The sequence below is a fragment of the Sinocyclocheilus anshuiensis genome, unplaced genomic scaffold (genome assembly GCF_001515605.1).
Source record: "Sinocyclocheilus anshuiensis isolate Anshui unplaced genomic scaffold, SAMN03320099.WGS_v1.1 scaffold1404, whole genome shotgun sequence".
In the NCBI taxonomy this organism is placed as follows: Eukaryota; Metazoa; Chordata; class Actinopteri; order Cypriniformes; family Cyprinidae; genus Sinocyclocheilus; species Sinocyclocheilus anshuiensis.
In genome coordinates, this window is record NW_015546095.1 from 9,277 (window position 1) to 28,725 (window position 19,449).

General features: G+C 40.5%; 1 protein-coding gene across 1 annotated transcript in view; it reads left to right on the top strand.

The window, feature by feature from the left end:
• Positions 1–19,449, top strand: part of LOC107700207 (parathyroid hormone 2 receptor-like) — a gene marked incomplete at its 5' end in the record, with an annotated part of 43,406 nt that overhangs the window by 8,437 nt on the left and 15,520 nt on the right. Inside the window, 2 exons of the mRNA XM_016501787.1 lie at positions 3,350–3,410; positions 17,550–17,616. Coding sequence (XP_016357273.1) covers positions 3,350–3,410; positions 17,550–17,616 — 128 coding nt within the window. The remainder of the gene's footprint in view (positions 1–3,349; positions 3,411–17,549; positions 17,617–19,449) is intronic.

The window sequence follows — 19,449 nt, forward strand, 5'->3', positions numbered from 1 at the left end:
GCCTTCCACAGAATATATAAATACAGATAAATACATTTAGACCACTTAACTTAATGATTGCTATCAGGATGTGAAGAGACTTTCAACCAGCACAACAAAAAATGTTTCTGAAGACAATCACCTATTGCACCTTTAAGTCCTGTAGGTTGCGAGGTGGGGCCTCCATAGATCAGACTTGTTTGTTCAGCACATCCCACAGATTCTCGATTGAATTGAGATCTGGGGAATTTGGAGGCCAAGTCAACACCTCAAACTCATTTTTGTGCTCCTCAAACCATTCCTGAACCATTTTTGTGGTGAAAAGAGGCCACAGCCACCAGGGAATGCTGTTTCCATCATGAAAGGGTGTACATGGTCTGCAACAATGCTTAGGTAGGTGGTACGTGTCACAATGCTTAGGTAGGTGGTAAGTAATACCCACATGGATGGCAGGACCCAAGGTTTCCCAGCAGAACACTGGTTTACGTGAAGATTTTTTTATGTTCACTTAAATTAGAAGTTGTTATTTTTTAAAGTCTAATAAATGTTAAATTTGATAGCTCTCAATTATACTGTAATGCTGAAATGCAATAGTCAATGGTTAAATTTTGTGGGGGGGCAATTTTATACAGAAATCAGTATTGGTATCATTGATTCTGGCCTTCAGTCATAAAAAAAGATGCCATTAAATATTAAAAAATATACTGTCTTTATGTTGTTTGTACATAAATTTGAAGATTGAATGTGAAATTATTGCAATATAAAAGTATATTTAAAAACTTTAATGTTAGGTGGGATTAATTATGATTAATTTCAGAAAAAATGTGCAATTAGTACATTTTTTTTAATCGATTGACAGGGGTCAGGGGCCGCAGGGTTTGAGAACGCCGATTCCACCGGGATGTCAGCCGCTCGCACTGACGTCATTGGTGGATCCATAACACTGGTCATTAGTTTTATCTGTCTAGGCCCAAGCTCTGCATCCACTGGAACTTGGGTACTACAGCCCCCCAACCCCGCCTCCCCCCGAAAAAATCCATCTTGGCTGTAGACTCTGGCGTGGCAGCCATGACATGACGAGGCTCTGGTGTGGTGGCCATTTTGGCTGAAGACTCGAGCGTGACGCCATGACGTGAAAAGACTTTGGCTTGGTGGGCATGATGTGAAAAGGCTTTGGCTCGGCAGGCATGATGTGAGCAGGCTCTGGCATGGGGGTCATGGCATGAATAAATTCTGACATGACAGTCGGGGCGTGGGAACACTCTGGTGTGGTGGGTAATGTAGAATTGCAGGATTCCTCATCCGCAATTCCTACAGTAAATGAGGAACCAACCGGAGTGCAAAGTCAATATATTGAGCCAGGGACCAGTGAGGTGTATGGCAAGGCATGAGATAATTAAGAGAATCATTAAGTCCACAACGAAAAATGTCCTTTAAAACCACATCATAAATTCCACGACATTACTCAATTCACAAAAGTCTGCCATGTAGTCCTCAAGGGAACGATTCCCCTGGAACTAAGTAGAGTAACTGCTGGGTTCATTGTTGGTCTAGCTTTCTGTAAAGATCCACTGAGGCAAGTTGAAGTGAACCCAAGTGCAGTTTATTACCGACACGACACGACACTGACACTGACACTGACACTGACATGACCATGACACTAGACAAAAGACAATGGCAACATGATGGCTATTTATACACAAGACTATATGACTAAACAAGGAACACCTGTGAACACTCAAGACAATGACCCAATCACAAAACAGAACTAAGAACCACATGACCAAATCAACCAATAAGAACAAGACACATGAGCAAGACAACCAATAGCAGGATTACATAAGGGCAAGGGAAACACATGACAGGAACCATAACTATGAAAAAGACAACATATAACACATGAAAACATGAACGTTAACCAAAAAAACCAGCCGTGACAACCTTTAAGAGTAGATGAAAGTACAAATGCTGTGACAGTGGGAAATACACTTGAGACTGACAGTATGTGAGACTGACTTCTCACCTACTTTTTTCCTGATTTACAGAAAATGTCTTAATGATAAGTAGATTGTCATGCTAGCAGATTTAAAACAGCATGTGTGCCTGTTAAAGCACATGAAATGAGCTCCATTCCTTCAGTGGTATCACGAAGAGAATAATGTAGTATGAGTCAAGGCACACATTATTTCAGAGAGATAATCCTAGGCTCCCACAGTTACCCCATCATCGCCATGGGAACTGCTGTCTGAGAGGAGGGCACCCTCGATTGACATGCTCACCCTCGGATCCAGGCAGTTTGGTTTCTTGATATGCATGATATGATCTTGGTTTTTCTGAGGTTAAACCATGCATCTCATCAGTAGAAAGCAGCGTTTTTTTTTTTGTTTAGTGGCTGAGTCAAGATTAAATATGCATGATAAAATAAGTTCTTATTAAAATTTGTTGAATAATACCATCATTAGGGGTTTTCCAAAAGCAGAGAAATACTCCAAAGTTGAATTTTAGTATTTTTATGGTTTGCATTTCAGCATCCTAATGTCTGTCTTTTGGTCTTTTCATCTATCTGTCAAACTATTAAATGATATATTACATACATATTACTGACAGTAGTCCTGTAGTCACCAGCAGATTTGAACTTGATTCTATTTGTAATGAAGGGTATATGGAAACTTTATACGAACAGACAGATTGTGGCTTTATATGAATGGCTGATTGTGAATTGAAGGCAACTATTCAAAGTTAAAAAAAATATATTAATAAATAAAACAATTATTTAGACGTTTTGCCAGAACTGAAATATTCAATCACGTTTCAACTGTACCAGACAGAAGAGATGTGCTTCCTGTTCAGTGTTTGGAGTGAAAAACACTCCATTGTCAATAAGTAAACAAGCAGTATTTTATGGATTACGCTGTAGGATATCCATCTATGAGTGCAAGTCTCCACTGGTGCTCTTGAACCCCTGGGGAGTCGTTGAAGCTTAATCATGCTTCAGTGCCTCCCTAAAATGTCCCAAGACATTTTAACATCCATGTACATGATGTTAGCTTTTGTTCTTGCCATTTATTGTGGTTTACTGGAATGCATTCTAAATTAGGAAATAAAATCGTATGCATTCTTGTTAGAATAGTCCACATAATATTAAGGAATGCAATGTCATTAAAGTTTGGATTCTCTGATTACTTTACAAATTCAGTTTACTCTCTTTAGATGTAAATTTGCAACATGGTCACCAGCATCATATTTTTCTTCAGAGTTCATATAATTTAAATAATAAAATTACCACAAGATTTATCATCAGTTTCACTTATAGTACAATGTTTACTAACTGTTGATTGAAATATACTTTTCCTACTTTGTTTCATTTCAGGTGTTCCTGCTCTTTTTGTTGCAGCATGGGCAGTTGTCAGGGCAATGCTGGCAGATGCAAGGTGATTTCATGTTTTCATCCTCACAGACTTGACCTCATGTCCTAATCATCTTTGTAGAAATGAAGTCACCAAGGAATTTAGTATGATTCAAATATATTATGTCTACTGTATGTTTTGGCATTTTGATAATTTTACTAGTTTTTATTTTGTAATAAGAGGTGCCACCCTTTCGAACAAACAGCCATGGTTGCAAAGTAGATTGAAAAAGTTTAATGCCAGGGAAAAATACTGTATTAATCTAGTACAAAATACTTTGTAAAAAACTTTTTTACTGTTGTTTTTTGCTAGCTTTGAACTTGCCAAATAAAAAGTGTGCATTAAAATGGTCACAGTATTGTTTCATTTTAAATTCTCAACAAAAATAATGAATATATCATAAATATTTGCACCTCCCTATAGTTCAAGTCTTAGTCCTCATTGATAATGTGACGACGCAGAGCTAGTGCTAGTTTGAAACTAGTTAGATCAGTTAATGTTTGTCTTGGATCTGTAAATGTTTGTGTTCTTATGCTAAAACACCACTGCAGTGTTATCACCAGATCATCTTAACGAAGTAGTGTTTTCATGTACACTGATGTAGGACCATGCCCAAGGCGTTATCTTTTCTCTGTTTTATTTTCAAACACTTGCTGAATGTCATTGTCTTACTCCCCTCGAGAGCACAATTAGTATTCTTGCAGCTTACAGGCTGTTAGTGATGTTACAAAAGCAAATGTCTTCAAGCAACATCTTGCTGCTTCTGTGGGGAGAACATAAACAGATGGTCCATTGACGGACAGAGGAGCATGCTGAGTGCGCACTCTCCTGAAGTCAACAACAATCTCCTTCGTCTTCTCCACATTCAGAGAGAGATTGTTGTCACTGCACCACCCGGCCAGGCGGCTCACCTCGCTCCTATAGTTTGTCTCATCTCTGTTGCTAATGAGACCCACTACAGTCGTGTCATCCGCAAACTTAATGAAGAGGTTGGAGTTGTGTGACGGTGTGCAGTGCATGTTTCCATCATGAAAGGGTGTACATGGTCTGCAACAATGCTTTGGTAGGTGGTACGTGTCACAATGCTTAGGTAGGTGGTAAGTAATACCCACATGGATGGCAGGACCCAAGGTTTCCCAGCAGAACACTGGTTTACGTGAAGATTTTTTTATGTTCACTTAAATTAGAAGTTGTTATTTTTTAAAGTCTAATAAATGTTAAATTTGATTGCTCTCAATGATACTGTAATGTTAAATGGCTATAGTCAATGGTTAAATATTAGAAAAAAAAAATCCTAGAGACATCAGTAGTATGGGTATCAGTGATACTTGCCTTCAGTCATAAAAATAGATGCCATTAAACAAATATTAAAAATATATTGTCTTTATGTTGTTTCTACATTAATTTGAATATTGAATGTGAAATTATTGCAATATAAAAGTATATTTAAAAACTTTAATGTTAGGTGGGATTAATTATGATTAATTTCAGAAAAAATGTGCAATTAGTAAATTTTTTTTAATCGATTGACAGGGGTCAGGGGCCGCGGGGTTTGAGAACGCCGATTCCACCGGGATGTCAGCCGCTCGCACTGACGTCATTGGTGGATCCATAACACTGGTCATTAGTTTTATCTGTCTAGGCCCAAGCTCTGCATCCACTGGAACTTGGGTACTACAGCCCCCCAACCCCGCCTCCCCCCGAAAAAATCCATCTTGGCTGTAGACTCTGGCGTGGCAGCCATGACATGACGAGGCTCTGGTGTGGTGGCCATTTTGGCTGAAGACTCGAGCGTGACGCCATGACGTGAAAAGACTTTGGCTTGGTGGGTATGATGTGAAAAGGCTTTGGCTCAGCAGGCATGATGTGAGCAGGCTCTGGCATGGGGGTCATGGCATGAATAAATTCTGACATGACAGTCGGGGCGTGGGAACACTCTGGTGTGGTGGGTAATGTAGAATTGCAGGATTCCTCATCCGCAATTCCTACAGTAAATGAGGAACCAACCGGAGTGCAAAGTCAATATATTGAGCCAGGGACCAGTGAGGTGTATGGCAAGGCATGAGATAATTAAGAGAATCATTAAGTCCACAACGAAAAATGTCCTTTAAAACCACATCATAAATTCCACGACATTACTCAATTCACAAAAGTCTGCCATGTAGTCCTCAAGGGAACGATTCCCCTGGACCTAAGTAGAGTAACTGCTGGGTTCATTGTTGGTCTAGCTTTCTGTAAAGATCCACTGAGGCAAGTTGAAGTGAACCCAAGTGCAGTTTATTACCGACACGACACGACACTGACACTGACACTGACACTGACATGACCATGACACTAGACAAAAGACAATGGCAACATGATGGCTATTTATACACAAGACTATATGACTAAACAAGGAACACCTGTGAACACTCAAGACAATGACCCAATCACAAAACAGAACTAAGAACCACATGACCAAATCAACCAATAAGAACAAGACACATGAGCAAGACAACCAATAGCAGGATTACATAAGGGCAAGGGAAACACATGACAGGAACCATAACTATGAAAAAGACAACATATAACACATGAAAACATGAACGTTAACCAAAAAAACCAGCCGTGACAACCTTTCACGAAACGACACGAAACGACACGACACGACACGACACGACACGACACGACACTGACACGACACTGACACGACACTGACACGACACTGGCAATGACATGACCATGACACTAGACAAAAGACAATGGCAACATGATGGCTATTTATACACAAGACTATATGACTAAACAAGGAACACCTGTGAACACTCAAGACAATGACCCAATCACAAAACAGAACTAAGAACCACATGACCAAATCAACCAATAAGAACAAGACACATGAGCAAGACAGCCAATAGCAGGATTGCATAAGGGCAAGGGAAACACATGACAGGAACCATAACTATGAAAAAGACAACATATAACACATGAAAACATGAACGTTAACCAAAAAAACCAGCCGTGACAACCTTTAAGAGTAGATGAAAGTACAAATGCTGTGACAGTGGGAAATACACTTGAGACTGACAGTATGTGAGACTGACTTCTCACCTACTTTTTTCCTGATTTACAGAAAATGTCTTAATGATAAGTAGATTGTCATGCTAGCAGATTTAAAACAGCATGTGTGCCTGTTAAAGCACATGAAATGAGCTCCATTCCTTCAGTGGTATCACGAAGAGAATAATGTAGTATGAGTCAAGGCACACATTATTTCAGAGAGATAATCCTAGGCTCCCACAGTTACCCCATCATCGCCATGGGAACTGCTGTCTGAGAGGAGGGCACCCTCGATTGACATGCTCACCCTCGGATCCAGGCAGTTTGGTTTCTTGATATGCATGATGTGATCTTGGTTTTTCTGAGGTTAAACCATGCATCTCATCAGTAGAAAGCAGCGTTTTTTTTTTGTTTAGTGGCTGAGTCAAGATTAAATATGCATGATAAAATAAGTTCTTATTAAAATTTGTATGATATGATCTTGGTTTTTCTGAGGTTAAACCATGCATCTCATCAGTAGAAAGCAGCGTTTTTTTTTTTGTTTAGTGGCTGAGTCAAGATTAAATATGCATGATAAAATAAGTTCTTATTAAAATTTGTTGAATAATACCATCATTAGGGGTTTTCCAAAAGCAGAGAAATACTCCAAAGTTGAATTTTTGTATTTTTATGGTTTGCATTTCAGCATCCTAATGTCTGTCTTTTGGTCTTTTCATCTATCTGTCAAACTATTAAATGATATATTACATACATATTACTGACAGTAGTCCTGTAGTCACCAGCAGATTTGAACTTGATTCTATTTGTAATGAAGGGTATATGGAAACTTTATACGAACAGACAGATTGTGGCTTTATATGAATGGCTGATTGTGAATTGAAGGCAACTATTCAAAGTTAAAAAAAATATATTAATAAATAAAACAATTATTTAGACGTTTTGCCAGAACTGAAATATTCAATCACGTTTCAACTGTACCAGACAGAAGAGATGTGCTTCCTGTTCAGTGTTTGGAGTGAAAAACACTCCATTGTCAATAAGTAAACAAGCAGTATTTTATGGATTACGCTGTAGGATATCCATCTATGAGTGCAAGTCTCCACTGGTGCTCTTGAACCCCTGGGGAGTCGTTGAAGCTTAATCATGCTTCAGTGCCTCCCTAAAATGTCCCAAGACATTTTAACATCCATGTACATGATGTTAGCTTTTGTTCTTGCCATTTATTGTGGTTTACTGGAATGCATTCTAAATTAGGAAATAAAATCGTATGCATTCTTGTTAGAATAGTCCACATAATATTAAGGAATGCAACGTCATTCAAGTTTGGATTCTCTGATTACTTTACAAATTCAGTTTACTCTCTTTAGATGTAAATTTGCAACATGGTCACCAGCATCATATTTTTCTTCAGAGTTCATATCATTTAAATAATAAAATTACCACAAGATTTATCATCAGTTTCACTTATAGTACAATGTTTACTAACTGTTGATTGAAATATACTTTTCCTACTTTGTTTCATTTCAGGTGTTCCTGCTCTTTTTGTTGCAGCATGGGCAGTTGTCAGGGCAATGCTGGCAGATGCAAGGTGATTTCATGTTTTCATCCTCACAGACTTGACCTCATGTCCTAATCATCTTTGTAGAAATGAAGTCACCAAGGAATTTAGTATGATTCAAATATATTATGTCTACTGTATGTTTTGGCATTTTGATAATTTTACTAGTTTTTATTTTGTAATAAGAGGTGCCACCCTTTCGAACAAACAGCCATGGTTGCAAAGTAGATTGAAAAAGTTTAATGCCAGGGAAAAATACTGTATTAATCTAGTACAAAATACTTTGTAAAAAACTTTTTTACTGTTGTTTTTTGCTAGCTTTGAACTTGCCAAATAAAAAGTGTGCATTAAAATGGTCACAGTATTGTTTCATTTTAAATTCTCAACAAAAATAATGAATATACTGTATCATAAATATTTGCACCTCCCTATAGTTCAAGTCTTAGTCCTCATTGATAATGTGACGACGCAGAGCTAGTGCTAGTTTGAAACTAGTTAGATCAGTTAATGTTTGTCTTGGATCTGTAAATGTTTGTGTTCTTATGCTAAAACACCACTGCAGTGTTATCACCAGATCATCTTAACGAAGTAGTGTTTTCATGTACACTGATGTAGGACCATGCCCAAGGCGTTATCTTTTCTCTGTTTTATTTTCAAACACTTGCTGAATGTCATTGTCTTACTCCCCTCGAGAGCACAATTAGTATTCTTGCAGCTTACAGGCTGTTAGTGATGTTACAAAAGCAAATGTCTTCAAGCAACATCTTGCTGCTTCTGTGGGGAGAACATAAACAGATGGTTTTGTTTTAGCTGTAGTCTTCCTTTTTTTACTGGTGTTGTTAAGGTGGCCTAGTTTAGCTTATCACAAATTTTATCTTTTATCTTTTGTGTATCTTAAAAAAATAAGAAACAAAGAAAAAAGTCACACTGCATAATATGAGTTAAGGGGTGTCATATCTACAGCTATCATATGAAATCAGTTAATCTTTTGAAATATTAGGAAATATCACAAATTCATTGATCTTTTGTAATAAGTTTCAGAACTGAAAACTTAATCTGTGACATGTTCAGAAATTAGGGAAGCATTTAATAATTTCTAAATGGCACAAAAACGTATAAAGAACAAGGAAAACAGGAGATCTTGCATGCACTTAAAGGAAAAACAGGTTAACAAGACTAATTAACTAGACGTACCTGGAAACGAGAAGAATACTCAGTAAATACAAAATACGTTTCAAACCACGTCAGCAAAAAAAACAAAATATATATATAAAAAAATGGCCTATTTAATTTCAAGGGTGAGAGTGAGGAAGAAAAATGGTAATAAATAAAATAAAAACTAAAATAGTTTTGGGGCAAGAAAAACTTTGACTTAGGTCTCTTGTGGAAAATAATATATGATTTGTGCAAGTGCATAACTCACAAGATGGTCTTTTCTATGTTTTGTAGATTATATTTAGTGTGATTTGTGTGCAAGTCCATACTTTTCAATACATTTCCTAAAATTTTTAACTTAACAAGAGTTCTGAAGAGCAGGGATAATTCTTTTTTCTTTTTGCACTTTCAATTCTGAAGCAGCAAAGTTTTGATGGGTTTTTTTTCCTCATTCTAGGATTGTTCTGAGCAGGGTTTCTTTCATCGGTGAACGTCAAACCCCACTCCATTCACATACTGTGTTCCAGTCTGTGTGTTTCTTGACTTCATTTGGAGCTATTTTACAGAGTGAAAATAAAGTCGTTTTTTTTTATTTATTTTTTTTTATAGAATACCGCTTGACCAAATTATTAGACAAGAAACTAACTGGTGAATAATCTATAATTGAATCTGGTCTATGAAAATATTCAGAATTCTGGCTCTATTTGTCACATGTACTTTATAGAACTTTATAAATTATAAATCATAAATGAACAAACATTTGAAGAACAATTACTGTTAAGTATTTTCAGTAATATAAATAATCTAAACTAAAATATAGTAAATCAAGATTGTTTCAGAAAACAAAACAAGAATAATTGCTTTTTAATATACTCAGTGGCTTTTGAATTAGACTTTTGCAACTTTTAATTAATTCTAATTAATTTCCTTGTTATTTTTCTTCCTTGTTAAAATTATATATATATATTTAAATTTTTTTTTTGCGTAAATATATATACCATTCATTTAGGGATGGCAAAAAGTGAGCTCTGTCGTGAATCTTGAGGTTTGTCAGTTCTGAGTGATGGTGGTTAATGACTTTCTGCATGATCATAAGATGGTCCACTCTGGAAAAACAAATGTTAAGAAGATTATTGGTATCCTCAAGCTTTTCTGATCTGCATTCTGGTATCTTAACTGGTAGCGCTAACTGTGCTGAGGTCATGAGTTTGATCCCCAGGGAAGGCATACTGTATACTGATAAAACCTATACCTTGAATGCATCACACTGAGCAAATGTAAATTTTGTAGATTTAAAAAAAACAAAATAACACTTTGGTTACTATCGTGACCTCGGTTCCCTGAGATAAAGCAATGAGCATTGTGTTGCACGCTTAAGGGGGTAAACTCCTGTTTACTCTGATACTGAAGCTTGATTTATTCACGCTCGGGTAGCTGCACGAACAAATGGCGCTTCAACCCGCCAAAAGGGGTGGAGCCGACTGCTATATAAGTCGTCTCAAAGCACCATTCATCCAAATCTTTCGACTGATAGCGATAGCGATTCATCAACTCACGTGCAGCCTTATAGCACGGCAGCTTACGCAACGCTCGTTCCCTTATCTCAGGGAACCAAGGTCACAATAGTAACTGGAGCATTCCCTTTTGAACGGTTTCTCCCGTTGCATTGTATGCTTATGGGGATCCAATAGTGCTGTGCTATAAGCAAGTGCAGAACGAAGCCGCTCTGCGAGCCCAGCCCCAGAGGGCTGCAAGGATGGCTCCTAAAAGCATGAGCCAAATATGAGACCCAAGCCAACAGGCTGGGGTTCACATAACAAAACCTTCTGCACTAATCTAGGGGATTAGGTAAATTAAGCGAACAAAATCTGTGACTGAAGGGCAGGAACATCCAGGTTATAAAATCTGGTGAAGGTAGACGGCAAAGACCAGCCGGCTGCTGCACAGATATCACCAACTGAATCTCTGCTGGACCAAGCCCAAAAGGAGGCAATTCCTCTGGTGGAGTGGGCCCACACTCTGATAGGACACCGTAAGCCTGGTTCTTAAGACATGAAGGCACGAAGCACTGACTGACAGTGCTTGCAGGTCGCCCACTCACTCAAAGAGGCGTCTTGTAGATGGGGCTCTAGCCTCCAAAATGATATTGGTCACTCTCGTGGGGAGCTGTAAAGATTCCCGTTGAGGGGCCAAACATGAAGACTCCACAACTCGTGCCGGGGATGCCAAGTCATGCCTTTTGCTTGAGAGAGGAGGTCCGTCCTCAATGGTATCGGCCAGGGGGCTGCCGATAGCAGGTGAATCAACTCGGGAAACCACGTTTGATTCCTCCAGAGTGGGGCCACCAGGAGGACCTGGCACCTGACTTTCCTGACCTGTCTGATGACCTGAGGAAGCAGGGCAATCAGGGGGAAGGCATACAAGCGAGCGCTGGCCCATTCGTGGGCCAGGGCATCTCGCTGCCTTGAGAAGTAAATTGGCCAGTGAAAGTTGTCTTTTGAGGCAAAGAGGTCCACTTCTGCCCTCCCGAAGACAGACCATACCATTTGAACCGTTTGGGGATGTAGTCTTCATTCTCCTTGTGCTACATTGCCCTTGAACAGCATGTCTGCTCCTTGGTTCAGTCTGCCCGGCACATGAACTGCTCTCAGCGAGAGGAGGTTGCACTGTGTCCAAAAAAGAGGCATCGAGCCATCCTGTAAAGAGAGTGTGACCTGAGACTACCTTGATGATTTATAAAGGCTACCACCGCCATGTTGTCCGAGCAGACCAGGACGTGGTGCCCCTTTAAGGCTAGCTGCAAAAGTTTTTAGGGCTAGAAAAACCACCATCATCTCGAGGCAGTTGATGTGCAAGCATTGCTCCCGGTTTGACCAGGAGCCGGACGCCAGTCTGCCCTCGTACAGTGTTCCCCAACCCCGAGTTGGAGGCATCTGTTGTAACCACCTTCCTGCTTTAGGTCATTCCCAACGGGACGCCTGACTGAAAAAGGCGAGGGGTTTTCCAAGGTGTCACAGCTCTGATGCAGCTTGAGATGAAAACGTCCCAGGCACCAAGCATGGGGCATGGCACCCCAGCCTGTCTTGTTATAAGAACAACATGGCTGGACACTTGCTCTAAGGGTACTCCTGCCCGTAGAAAGAAAAGGTCTGACCAAGAGCCGAAAGTCTGGTGACAACTCAGCATAATGGACACGCTGAGTGTGCCATGGCGCCATGCCCATCTCGGGACTCAGCCGAATAGCCAGTGCTGAAGGAGTCTCATGTAACAATCCGAGTGGCATTACCACGGCTGCGGATGACATATGCCCCAGGAGCCTCTGAAATTGTTTCAGTGGAACCGCTGTTTTCCTCCTGAATGCATTCAGGCAGTTCAGCACTGACTGGGCATGTTTGTTTGTGAGACATGCCGTCATGTTGACTGAGTCCAACTCCATACTGAGAAAAGAGATGCTCTGCACAGGAGAAGGCTTGCTCTTTTCCCAGTTGACCTGAAGCCCCAGCTGGCTGAGGTGCCGGAGCACAAGGTCCCTTTGTCTGCACAACAGATCTCGAGAGCAAGCTAGAAAGAGCCAGTCGTCAAGATTGAGTTGAGAGTGCGAATGCCCACTTCCCTTAGCGGGGCACGGGTGGCCTCCGTAACTTTGGTAAAGACATGGAGATACAGGGAATGCCCGAAGGGGGGAACCTTGTACTGATATGCCCGACCCTCGAAAGGGGGGAGGGGGCGCCTGGCGAACGTAGCTGAGTCTGATTGTCTGAATGAGCCAGCAGAACGGACTGGGAAGCACTAGCTAGACCTCAGGCTCCTTGTGAGTGGCATCAATTGGACAATAGACGTACCTGCAGAGGGGCAGCGAGGAGCGCTGGACCCCAATCCTGGAAGCATTGCATCCTGAGGAAGGGGTGGTGAGTGCATTATAGCACTTACCTGGCTCCATGGATCTCACAAGGGTGTGGCCAGAGATGCATGAGGAAGCAACGCGTCTCTGAAGCACGAGCTCTTAGCCTGATGGCGTGGGGGGGGGGAGGGTAGGAGTGAGGAGGCATCATGTCACTCACTGCCAGACCTCACCCAGTGTAACCCCGAGACTGAAGGAACTACTCTTTCATAGAGAATTTGGGTACTGCTGGCCCTTTGGCCAACGGCTGAACAGAATGAAACAGAAGACTCTTTTTTTCCCTGCCCTTCTCCGGGGGAGGGGAGGAGCAGTGTAACAGAGCAGTGTAAGTTAAGATAGTAAGAATGTGAGGGCCTTAGATATGGCTTTAGATGCAACTAACTTAGTGAATCCTGTACATTGTTCAGTTCCTGTTGCAGAGCCCCTGCTGCAGGACGATTGGGTGACTGTGAGGCGGCATAGTCGTGGGACAAAACACAGCTCTTCCGTTCCGATCAAAACATTAAACAGGTTCTCCCCGCTCACCCATCATAATATAGATACTGTCAAAGATACTAGAAAAGGCAGTATCCTCACAAATATGTACCTTCCTAGAGAAAAATGGTATCTGTGAGGATTTCCAGTCAGGTATTAGTTAGACCGTACTATAGTACTGAGATTGCGCTCATCACAGTTACAAATGACCTGCTTATCATTCGATTGTGGTTGTATCTCTCTATTAGTGCTACTGGATCGTAGCTCTACTTTTGACACTATCGACCACAATATTATTTTCAATAGACTATAAAATTATGTTGGCATTATTGCACTGGCATGATTCAAATCATACTTATCTGACCATCATCAATTCGTAGCAGTGAATGAAGAGGTATCACATCGCTCAGAAGTGCAGTATGGAGTACCACAAGGTACACAAGGTTACAAGCTACCCTTGTAAATTCCATCTTAAAAATATATCTAAATTACAACCTATGCTTTTGTAGCGAATCAGCTCATGGGGAAATATGAATAATTAATCATAACTAGTTATAATTAATTATAAATATTTAAAATATATATTGTGTGTTTGATTGGTCCAGACGCTACACTTTCATTGTTAAATGCAGAAACGTTAATTAATGTGTTCATGACCTCAAGGTTAGATTATTGTAATGCTCTATTGGTTGGTTGTTCTGCGTGCTTTATGAACAAACTCCAGCTGGTTCAAAATTCAGCGGCTAGAGTTCTTACAAGAACCAGGAAGTATGACCATATTAGCCCGGTTCTATCAACACTGCACTGGCTCCCTATTAAGCATCATATACAATTTAAAATCTTGCTAATTACTTATAAAGCCCTGAATGGTTTAGCTTCTCAGTACTTCAGCTAGCTCTTACCGCATTATAGTCCTTTACGTCAGCTGCAATCTCAAAACTCTGGCCATTTGATAATACCTAGAATATCAGCTGCAGGCGACAGATCCTTTTCCTATTTAGTGCCCAAACTCTGGCTTGCTTCGTTTTGTACAGACACTATTTCATATACAATTAAAAATCTTGCTAATTACTTATAAAGCCCTGAATGATTTAGCTTCTCAGTACTTCAGCTAGCTCTTACCGCATTATAGTCCTTCACGTCAGCTGCAATCTCAAAACTTTGGCCATTTGATAATACCTAGAATATCAACTGCAGGTGACAGATCCTTTTCCTATTTAGTGCCCAAACTCTGGCTTGCTTCGTTTTGTACAGACACTATTTGAAGAGGACTGAACTGAGCTGGATGATGACATCACTAAATCAACAATGAGCTGACTTTAACTGAAAAATTGACTGTTTACTATTGTCCTCCTGCTGACACAATTTTCTTGTTTAACACTGTAAAGCTGCTTTGACACAATCACAAAAATATTGCATAAAGCACTATATAAATAAAGGTGACTTGACTTGACTTGTATTCACCACCTCCAGTCCCCTCTATCTCCAGATCACCCTAGTCAGGGCCACTTCGCTGTCCACTTGGAGGACTTAGTGGCTGACTGGGGCACGGGCTGCATCGCCTTCCTGGGGGTGGCCCAAAGTTGCAGCTGATGCCGTGCCGGAGCAGATGCAGAAACCGCAGCGGGATGCTTTTGGTGATGAACAGACTGGGGACCAGCCCTCAGCGGCCTGGTGGTGGTGGTCACACACCGGGGCATGATGTGTTTGATGGCCTCTGGCTGTTTTCTGTATGTTTGAGATCTATGACAGTGTCGCCAAACAGGCTGGCTCGTGAGATGGGTGCATCAAGAAAGCGCACTTTGTCAGCGTCGCACATCTCTGCAAGGTTCAGCCAGAGATGGTGCTCCTGGCCCACCAAAGTGGACATGGCCTGGCCGAGGGCCAGTGCTGTGACCTTATTCACCCAGAGGCAAAGTCAGTCACCGTGCGCAGTTCCAACATCAACCCTTGTTCAGAACTACCCCCGTGCAATACAGTGCTTTGGCCTGATATATTTTCAGGATGGCCATCGTATGCAAGGTAGAGGCGGCCTGTTTAATGGTGAGTAAGTCTAAGCAGCGAAAGCTGACATCAGCTCACCGGCCCAGGATGATTCTCCTAGGCGGTGGCGTTTTGCTGCACTGCAATCGCACTCTCCTCCTGGGGAGTCTCTGCCCACTCCCAGGTGGCCCCACCATCGAGGGTAGTGAGGGTGGAGGAGGCTGGGAAGCAGCTTCGGGCAGTAAAAAGGTGAATTTGAATTTGACAGGGTGGAGAATTCCACTCCAGCTCGATGCTTATGGCGGCCTGGGAAAACATGGAGTCAGACTCCGACTGAGCAATCAGCCCAAAGGGGTGACACTGAGCTGAGGCTTAATCATCAGGGGACACTGGCTCACCCTCCGATGCAGCGATCGAAATCTGATCCTCCTCGGGAGCCCAGAATAACACGCAAGATCGGTCATGAGACAGTGCAACAGCATCACTCGGGAGCACAACGGTATGTGACGCGCAAGAGTAGTGGGAGGACCGTGGGGACTGACCCGGTGGAAAGCTTGCGCTATAATCCTCTGATCTACCAGAGCGCTAGTCAGTGTGAAGCTGAGTAGAGGCAGAGGGAACTCAAACCTTCATGAAGAAGGAGAGTCATGATCGCGGTGTTGCCATGGTTATGCTCTCTCAGCGACAGCATAAACCATCCACAAACACAGTCTCAGCATGCTTCTCAGGCACTTGAGACTGCAATTGTGGCCATCAGAAGAGGCCCAAAAACAACTGCATCAAGAAACGCATGGATGGAGGCATGTTTAAAAAGACGCTCACCACCGTGATGCTCTTTTAGGGAAAACTCCTCTTTTATGTGCTGAGGCACCCAGTAGGAATCTCTGCACTCATCTGTGCCAAACACTGGTGAAACACCGCTGAATGCGCTGTCAGAATCACCCGCAGCAAGAGAGTTTTCACTTCTCTTCTACTGTTTTAGAGATGAATGGAAGAGTGATCGCTCAAACACGGGCAACCACTCGGCTCCGAAGCAAAAATCTGAATGAGTGGATGCACGACGCCCTCTTATATACCCGTGTGTACGGGGGAGTGGCTGGGCATGCAAATTCCACTCGCCAATGTTCATTGGCCTGCTTTTTATTACTCAGAGGTGATTGGGACTCCCATGTGAGACTCCCATATAATAATAATAAGAAGAAGAAGAAGAAGAAGAATTAATATTATTAATATATTTGTTTATTGAACAATGGTGTTTTTTCCTGAACATTGCTCATTTGTGTGGCTTATACACAAATATGGTTCTCTGGTGTTTCCCTATTGATGTCTTTCTGCTGTGAAGCTTGTTTTATTTTCTATTGTTATGTAAAAAGTAGTGACTCAGTCATATTTTAATGAGTCCTTGTCAGATTGCATGGGAAAGAAACAACAGCACTCCGTCTTTTGTTCCTTTATATCTAAGTAGAGTGGACATGATACACTGCCTGACTGCCTGCAGTACCCATATTTAGTAATCATCTGTGATACTAAAATTCCTTTAATTAGGATAATTAAAAATCAGTTTGTCATTCTGAGGTAATTAATAGTGAATGTTCATTGTCTCTTCAGTTTTGCTCCAGACTGCTTGCATTCTGCTTCCCTCTGAGTACTTACAGTATATCCTATTTATGGATAACGAACGAACGTCCTCTGAATGGCAGATTATCCATTCAGCTCCACATCATAGTAAACATTACTAACGGGATTATGAATGGTGAAACAAATTGGTGGTAAACAAATAGAAATGAGTTTTATAAAATGCCTTGGTTTGCTTAAAGTGAAGGAGGGGGTCAGTGACTTCAAGGAGAGGGAGAGAGACTAAACGATGTCCTTTTGATCTATATAGGATGCACTGTGAAGTACAGTATATCATTACTGTGTTAGCACTGCCTCTGGGACTGTAAACTTATCTGCCTATCTGCCACTGTCTCACTCTGTGCCTTTTAAATATCCCCTGAATCATAAACCATGTGTGCCAGTTAATCTATCATTCGATCTGTCTTTATCTGTGCAGGTGCTGGGAGCTGAGTGCAGGAAACATCAAATGGATCTACCAGGTCCCCATTCTGACAGCCATTGGGGTGAGTAAAAGTGACATGAAAAACTGTCTGGCTCTTAATAAACACAGCGTGAGAACCAAGTGATAGACTGGGAAATAGTTCAAAGACTGAGGCAATTTTCCCTGAGGAGGGAGAAATTGTCTAACTTTACCTAAACTTTTCTCTTTTCTGATATTCACCACTGCAAGATGAAAAGCATTTTGGCAAAGAAGGCAAATGTCAGAAGAACTGGCAAGAACATTACCATAGTTAAAACTTGTACGTATGTGTTTCTGCCAGTTCTGCCAATTATTGGATGCAGACAATAACATGATTCAGACATGGGCAGTCAGGAGAGCCCGAATCATCTCAGTGGGAGTGCCAACATGTTAACCTCACTTCTCCTTTCTAGTTCATTATGTTCATTTAAAAACAATCTGAGGCTGAATTTAAAAACGGGATGTATCACGTTCAAACTGAAGTGATGATTTACAGCTGCTGGTTTAACTATTCAGACAGTCAACCACCAAACCATGCATACAGATAAGTGATGCACAGTGGCCCCCCAAAATATTTGAACATTTAAAAGTTACACTTAAAAATAATGCCATTGCGTCAGATTTAAAAAATATCATACCAAGTGTCAACTCTATAGCTTTTCTCAGAAATAATTTTCTTGCTGGTTTTGATCTGAAAAGGTGTCTTTTTCTGAAAAATCTCTTTTTCTAATGCACTGACATTCGCACATTTTAATTTTACTTAAATGTCCAAATATTTTTGGGTTCACTGTATAAACAAAATATGAGCTGGAATTGAAATATTCAGGTATTATCAACAGCTTTTTATACAGTGTGTGTGTGTGTGTATATATATATAATTTAAAAGGTCACTTAAAAAGTTTTTTAATGAAATTAATAATTTTTGTTTGCAATAAATTTATCAAAAGTGACAGTAAAGACTTTTACATTGTCACAAAAAAAAAATACTATTTCAAATAAATGCTGTTCTTTTACATTTTATATTCTTCATAGAATCTTAAATAAAAACACTACCATGGTTTCCAAAAAAAAAAATATTGATCAAAACCGTTTTAACATTGATACTAATAAGAAATATTTCTTGAGCAGCAAATCAGCAAATTAGAATGATTTTGAAGACTGGAGTAATGGCTGCTTAAGATTCGGCTTTGCCATCAATAAATTACATTTAAATAAAATTATAAAATAAAAACAGTTATTTTAAACTGTAATAATATTTAGCAATATTACTGTTTTTACTGTATTTTTTATCAAATAAATGCAGCCTTCATGAGTATGGTAGGCTTCTTTCGAAAATATAAAAAAAATTACAGACTCCAAACTATAGTGTACATGCACCTATTTATAAAATATATATTATATATTGTGATTCAATATATGCAGTCAACTATAATTTATTTTAGCTTTAAATGGTTACATGGTGAATGCATTTTGAAAGCTGCTTCTCAGTCAAGGCCACTGAAATTTAATTATTGCCTCTTTTCCACTCTAAATACAGACTTCTAGCAAGCTACGAAATGTTTAGTACTCATCCTTTATCACTCCAGATTCAGATATTTCTCAGCAAATCTTAGCGCAGATAGGTCTATCACTAGTATGCGTAGTCCAGCAGTTTGATGCTTGGTCACATGACACCATCGTTTCTGTATGGCTCCGGACCTCACAGCTGCTGTTGATTGCCTGCAGCTAGCTGCTTTCTGGGCAATCTACTGCCATCCAGGTAGCAGAGAGGGTCACTGCTGATGTATTCCTGAGTGTCCTATCATGAACAGAGTGGAGAGCTGTGAGATTGATGGATCCCATCATGACACTCTGTGAGCAGGGGTGAACTTGACTC